A 7100-nucleotide genomic window follows, 5' to 3' on the forward strand; every position below is an offset into this window, starting at 1 on the left:
ATATATATATATATATATATTTATACACAAATACTAATTTCGTGTGCAGATATCATTTTTGATATGCATGGGGACTAGAATATACATCAGTTAAACGAGTTTTGGTGCATTTCAAAGAAAAGTGAAAACAAATTGAGGTTACTTTGACTAGTGAATAAAAGAGGAAAATCGAACCTCGCCATAACCGTATTTCTTGTAGTATTGGTTCTGAATAGCAGAGCTGAAGTACAGAGAAGCGTTGTATATGAGATAGGAACTGTGCTTTGTCAGATTCAACAGCACGAAATCGAAGTTCAGCCCCACAACACTGAAATTCAACACAAAATGAATATAAGAATAAATGGAAATAAAAAATAAAATAAAAAAACGGAAAGGTCAAAGGAGGAACCTCTTCCTGCGAAAATTCAAGATGACTTGAGGGTAGAAGCTTATGGACCAAGAAAAGAAAGCGAACCAACCCAGGGCTTCGTAGGTGACTTGCAGTGGAAATGAATTCCATGAAGCCATAGTTTCTCACTCTCTTCTTCTTGATTCTCTTCTGTTCCTTCGGTTTCTCAGTTCCTATGCAAAAGTTTCTTCTCAAACTCAATTTATAAGTGGGACCGTGGACCCTTCATAAACTTAGAACTTAGTAATTTTTAATTTTGTTAAATTAAAATTTTTAAATAAAATAATAATATATATAATATTGATATTAGGAAAAATCAGTAATATTAAAACTTTGCATTTATTTTTAGATAAATAAAAACAGAAAAAAAAATGCACACATTTCAACAATGATATTGAATTGCTTTCTTCTCGTTGCAATGATTCATCACGTAACTGTGTCTCATCGGTGGATGGCTCGACCATACACATACTCAAAATCTCATGTTGTAGTTAGACGCTATTGAGGGCAGGTTCATGCTGAAAAAAGTTTCTTAAATACAAACAGACCAATGAATATAGTTATTGATAGACCAATGAATATAGTTAGATCAGGATTGAATTAGTTTAATTAAATATTTAATAAAATTATTAATACAAATAATTTTATATTGATAATTTAAATGTTTTTTACATTTGATTTAAACATATAAAATCAAAGGCCAATTACAATAATTATATATACAAGATTAAAAAAATAAAAATCTTCAAAATAACCTTATTACTACAATCATTTTGCCAGGTTGTTCAGGTTTAAAAACTATAACTATAACTAAAGAAAATTGTGACCATAAATTAATGATTATCTTTTTCATTTTTACCTTGATCATAATTTAATAGTCACATTTTGTTTTAGTTACATCTTCGAACAAGTCTATAATCAATATTTTTTGCCATGAATCCATGAAGATAGTGTTTGGAGGGTCGGTTCCTGAACGGGTCGGAGGTGCTATGTATACGGGGGAGACAGGGGACTTGGATCCAGGTCGTTTGTGCGTGGTTGGACCTCTTGGGCGAACGTTGAAGGGAGAGGACTGGAGCTTCACAATCTCCCGGCTTGACAAGGTAGTGAGGGGGGAGCCACCTGCAAAAGAGATTCCGACACTCAAGTCAGAATCCGTACAAAGTGACAGAAAAGGTGAGGGTTAGGTGACGTAGCTGGGGGAGGGATAAGGCCCTCCGCTTATATAGTCTGCACCTAGGGCGGGTCCCACTGGAGCAAACCCACTTTTCAGAAAACTTCCTTCCCCAACTGTCAGTTGCCTAAGAAAATGGGAGGCAACGTGTTGGGTTGCTTCCCGGTACGGGTTTCGGGTACCCGTCGGGTCGGCCAGTTGTCCGGACTCGGGCATTGGACCAGCTGAACCGGGTCGAAACAGATAGGTTATAGTGTATGATCATGATTTATAAACAAGACATTATTTGGAATTTTTTTTTCCACATAAAAATAACCTCATTTTTTTTTCTTTCACTTGTCCCTAAGGATTATGAATTTATGAGTATATGTAGAGTCTATTTTGTCTATCATTGTAGTAGTTATACTGGTTATCTAAATTTGACAACACTTAGAAAATATTATTAAAATTAACATCACACTTTTTATTTATACTTTTTAAATTAAAAATTGTTTACAAATATTAAAAAATACTTTAATTTTATAATAGCCTTTGAATTGAAATGATCTTCAACATTTTTCGTAACAAGCAAAAACCACCAAGGAAACTGTTACGTAAGTAACTTGAGATAGGTGGATTGGGATTGTTTGTGAGGCTCAAGCGCTAGAGGAGGGAGGTCTCCGACTTGGTTTACGTCTGGGAGCCGCCGTCCGAGTTGTGTATGTGAGAGAATGAGGGGGTGGTACCTACAAAGACACTCTGATGCCTAAGTTAGCAAGGGAGTAAGCAGGTTTAGAGAGTATTGGAACTTAAAGATACCTGAGGGGTATCAGTGTATTTATAGTGATGATCCAATAACCACCGTTGGAGTAGTTCCACTTCTGAAGGTGGATAACCGTCCCTTTATCTTAGGGTTGTTGAGATACGGCTTCTAGAAGTGGGTTGAGAGATTTTAGGGGCAATTACTTATTTGAATAAGTGTTATCTGTCAGCTATCTCTTTTTCCCGACTTCTTAGGGAAGGAGTCTGTGTTGAGTCCGACCTCTTCTAAAGAGGTCGGTGGATAACGAAGGCCAATCTTTGGATTGGGCCTTTTGGTGTATTTGGATCTGGGCCATAGTGTTGGGTTAGGGTAGGAACAGTGCCCCTACTCGAGTCTGATCTCTTTTGCTTATGAGTTGGATTCGAGTATTGAACTCGGGTCTGTAGTCGACATTATTTTTAAAACCGACGTGATTTTAAATTTCTTAACCGTCAAGTCTAATCAAACGTCGTGTCCGTTGGAGTTTTCGCATTTACACATGGGAGCAGTTACATTGGGGTCTTCAGAGGCTCCGACTACTACTGCTGAAGAGATCGCTTCGTCCTCCCCTGCTGCAAACCCGAACTCCCTTCCAATTGGTGATTCCAATCCTCCTTCCCTTTAATTGATTTCAGCTATAAGGCGGGCCCTTCTTTAAACAATTTTTGTTTGTTGTGTTTGTGATGGCTGCTCTCGACTCTTTTGGCCTTTTATGGCCGTTAAAGAAAATTGCTTTATTTAATTCGCCCTTTTTTGGATAAGGGCTTTGAGGTATACTTTGCGTGTGCATGCTTTTGTTGCGATTCTTTTGCAAGGTTTTTGTGAAAAATCCTTTTTTGCGAAAAATCTTTTCACTAGGCTGTTTTGGTCTAAGTTATTTCTATGATTTTTTTACAACAGCCTTTATCTTTGAGCGATTTTTCTTATCTCTTATGTATTCCCCACATATTCAATTTTCTCTTATTGAATTGCTTTCATGACTTAGGTTATTTTCGCGATGCATTTCAATTCTTCTCGGATTTTCCGACTAGTAGGTCGTAATGTTTCTGAGTTTATCATGACCGGCCTTTATAACCTCTTTACACCGATTTGTACCTCGTCGTTTTATCCTGCCGATCACTTAGGTCGGTCATGGGATTTTTATGTTTTTTCGAGCTTAAATCGGTACGTTTCGTAGAAAAATGATAACAATAATGGAATTTATAAAGAGATGTAATGAAAAGATCTTTTTTATTGATGAAGGTACTTTTTGCTACTAGGAGAGCCTTTAAGACTTATTTCCCGCTAGTCTCCACTTTGATGCCTCGTTAAAACCCCCTTCAGGAAAATCCTTTTTTGGGAAAAAATCATGAAGTCGGAAAAAAGAGTACATCAGGGAGTAGAGTTCGCTTCTAACTATAGTACCTCTTCATATTACAAGTATGCCACGACCTTGGTAGTTCGGTACTGCTCAAGTCAGTTACCTTGTAGTATCCCTTTCCTAAGACTTCGCTTATCTTACACGGCCCTTTTCAATTAGCAGCGAGTTTCCCTTCCCCCGACTTGTTGATGCCGATGTCATTTCTAATCAAGATCAAGTCGTCTGGGATGAACCTTCTTCGAATGACTTTTTTGTTGTATCTATTTGTCATACTTTGCTTCAATGCTGCTTCCCTTATCCGGGCTTGTTCTCGAACTTTGGGGAGTAGCTCGAGTTCTTCTTTATGTGCCTGGATGTTACCAACCTTGTCGTAGAATCTTATCCTTGGACTTTGCTCATTGACTTCAACTGGTATCATGGCTTCTATGCCATAAGCAAGTCGGAAGAGTGTTTCTCCTATGGCAGATTGAGGTGTAGTCCGATATGCCCATAGTACTTGAGGGAGTTCTTCAGACCAGGCTCCCTTTGCATCTTGCAATCTTTTCTTTAACCCAGCCAGTATAACTTTGTTGGCTGCCTCAGCTTGCCTATTTGCTTGTGGGTGCTCTACCGAGGTGAAATGATGCTTGATCTTCATGCTGGCTACCAAGTTTCTGAAGGTAGAGTCGGTGAACTGCGTTCCATTATCAGTGGTGATGGAATGGGGGACTCCATACCTTGTAATAATGTTCTTGTAGAGGAACTTCCGACTTCTCTGGACTGTGATGGTGGCTAATGGTTCTGCTTCAATCCATTTCGTGAAGTAGTCCACTCCCACTCTTAGGTACTTCACTTGTCCATGCGCTTGGAAAAATGGTCCGAGTAGGTCTAACCCCCATTTTGCAAAAGGCCATGGAGAAGTTATACTAATAAGCTCCTCGGGGGGAGCGACGTAGAAGTTTGCATGAATTTGGCATGGTTGGCACTTTTTTACGAACTCGATGGCATCTTTCTGCAAGGTTGGCCAATAGAACCCAACTCGGATAAGTTTCCTGGCTAAAGACCTTGCTCCGAGATGATTTTCGCAGATACCATTGTGCACCTCCTCTAAGACCTCTGTTGTCCTTGAGGTCGGGACACACTTCAGCAATGGTGTGGATATTCCTCTTTTATAGAGGATATTCTTTACCAAGGTATAGTTCTGTGCTTACCTCCAAATTTTCTTGGCCTCTTTTTCCTCTTTGGGTAGGATGTCGAATTTTATGTATTCGATTAGTGGGTTCATCCATCCGAGGTCCAATACAGATATTTCAAGGACAACTTGTTTAGCCTCTATTTTTGTGACAGAGGATTCTCGGAGAGTTTCTTGAATCAGGCTTCTATTATTCCCTCCTGGTTTGGTACTTGCTAATTTGGAGAGGGTGTCTGCTCTGCTATTGAGATCCCGAGTTATATGTTTGACCTCGGTCTCTGAGAACCTCCTGAGATACTCTAAGGTTTTGTCTAAGTACCTCTTCATATTGAGATCTTTGGCCTGATACTCCCCATTGATTTGAGAGGTCACCACCTGGGAGTTGCTGAACACAACTACTTTGGTTGCACCGACTTCCTCTGCTAGCTTCAACCCAGCGATCAAGGCTTCATATTCTGCCTGGTTGTTGGAGGCTGGGAATTCAAATTTGAGAGAAACTTCTATTGGGTTCCCTCTTAGTTTTTGGTACCTTAACTCGGGGCCATGTAGAACTTTGCTAGTGAAGTACACAAGATGCTGCCCAACCTCGTCTTCCCGTATTAGGGCTGATGCTACAGCCTTGTCAGCTACAGACAAATATAGGACGAGTTCCTCCTCCCCCCCTTAAGTCGGGTCAGAATTGAAGGTTGGCTTAAAAACCTTTTGAACTCCTGGAAGGCTTCTTCGCATTCAGGAGTCAACTTGAACTGGCATTCTTTTCTTAACAAGGAGAAAAGTGGTAGGGATCTTAATGCTGATCCCGCCAAGAACCTGGAGAGGGTTGCGAGTCGACCATTTAGCTGCTGGACCTCCCTTAAACAAGTCGGGCTTTTCATCTCTAGGACTGCTCTACACTTGTCGGGATTGGCAATCCCCCTTTGTGTTAGCATAAATCCTAAAAAATTTTCAGCCTCTGCTGCGAAGGTGCACTTTGCGGGATTCAGTCTCATCCCGTGCGTCTTGATGGTGTTGAAGACTTGCGAGAGGTCAGTCAAGAGGTCGGCATCTTCCTTAGTTTTTACTAACATGTCGTCCACATATAGTTCCATTAGATTCCCAAGGTGAGGTGCAAACACCTTATTCTTCAGCCTTTGATACGTGGCTCCTGTATTTTTTAATCCAAAAGGCATAACCACATAGCAATAGTTTGCTCTAGGCGTAATGAAGGATGTTTTTTCTTGATCTGGCTTGTTCATCGGAATTTGGTTATATCCCGAGTACGCATCCATGAACGACAAGTATTGATATCCCGAGCTGGAATCTACTAGGGTATCAATACTTGGAAGTGGATATGGGTCTTTTGGACATGCCTTGTTCAGGTCAGTGTAGTTGATGCACATCCTCCACTTGCCGTTTTGTTTCTTGACTAGCACCATATTTGCCAGCCAAGCCGGATACTTGACCTCTCTGATGAAGCTGGCTTCTAGGAGGGCTTGTATTTGGTCTTCCACCACTTGAGATCGTTCAGGTTTGAGCTTCCGTTTTCTCTGCTGAACAGGTCGTGATCCAGGGTATACTGACAGTTTGTGTGACATGAGCTCGGGATCTATCCCGAGCATGTCGGAGACTTTCCAGGCGAAGAAGTCGGAATTTTCTTGTAGGAGCCTTACAAGCTTCTACTTCAAATCTTCTTTCAAGTTGGCTCCTATGTTGGTATTATTTCCTTCCTCCTTCCCGACATGTACCTCTTCAGTCTTTTCCCCGGGTTGTGGTCGTAACTCTTCTTTAGCTCGGACTCCTCCGAGCTCGATGGTGTGAACCTCCTTGCCCTTTCCTCTCAGGTTTTGGCTTTCATTGTAGCACTTTCTCACCAGTTTTGTATCTCCTCTGATGGTTGCAATTTCCTCTGGCGTTGGAAACTTCATGCAAAGGTGGGGGGTAGATACCATTTCTCTGAGCCGATTTAGGATTGTCCTGCCTATTAAAGTGTTATAGGCTGAGCCCACATCAATGACTATGAAGTCTATGCTTAGAGTCTTGGACTTCATCCCCTTTCCAAAAATTGTATGTAGGGGTATGAATCCTAGTGATTTTATGGGTGTATCCCCCAACCCGTATAGGGTATCAGGGTATGCTCTTAACACCTTTTCATCCAATCCCAACTTATCAAACGCTGGTTTGAATAGGATGTCAGTCAAGCTTCCCTGATCCACCAGGGTTCTGTGTAGATGGGCATTGGCGAGAATC

General features: G+C 40.8%; 1 protein-coding gene across 1 annotated transcript in view; it reads right to left on the reverse strand.

The window, feature by feature from the left end:
* LOC107605064 (cystinosin homolog) overlaps positions 1 to 586 on the reverse strand; it is a 4025-nt gene extending 3439 nt beyond the window's left edge. Inside the window, exons 1-2 of the mRNA XM_016306806.2 lie at positions 389 to 586; positions 175 to 307 (exon numbers count right to left, since the gene is read on the reverse strand). Of these exons, the coding sequence (XP_016162292.1) occupies positions 175 to 307; positions 389 to 507 (252 nt within the window). The 5' untranslated portion in view covers positions 508 to 586. The remainder of the gene's footprint in view (positions 1 to 174; positions 308 to 388) is intronic.

This window comes from Arachis ipaensis, chromosome B06, assembly GCF_000816755.2.
Source record: "Arachis ipaensis cultivar K30076 chromosome B06, Araip1.1, whole genome shotgun sequence".
In the NCBI taxonomy this organism is placed as follows: Eukaryota; Viridiplantae; Streptophyta; class Magnoliopsida; order Fabales; family Fabaceae; genus Arachis; species Arachis ipaensis.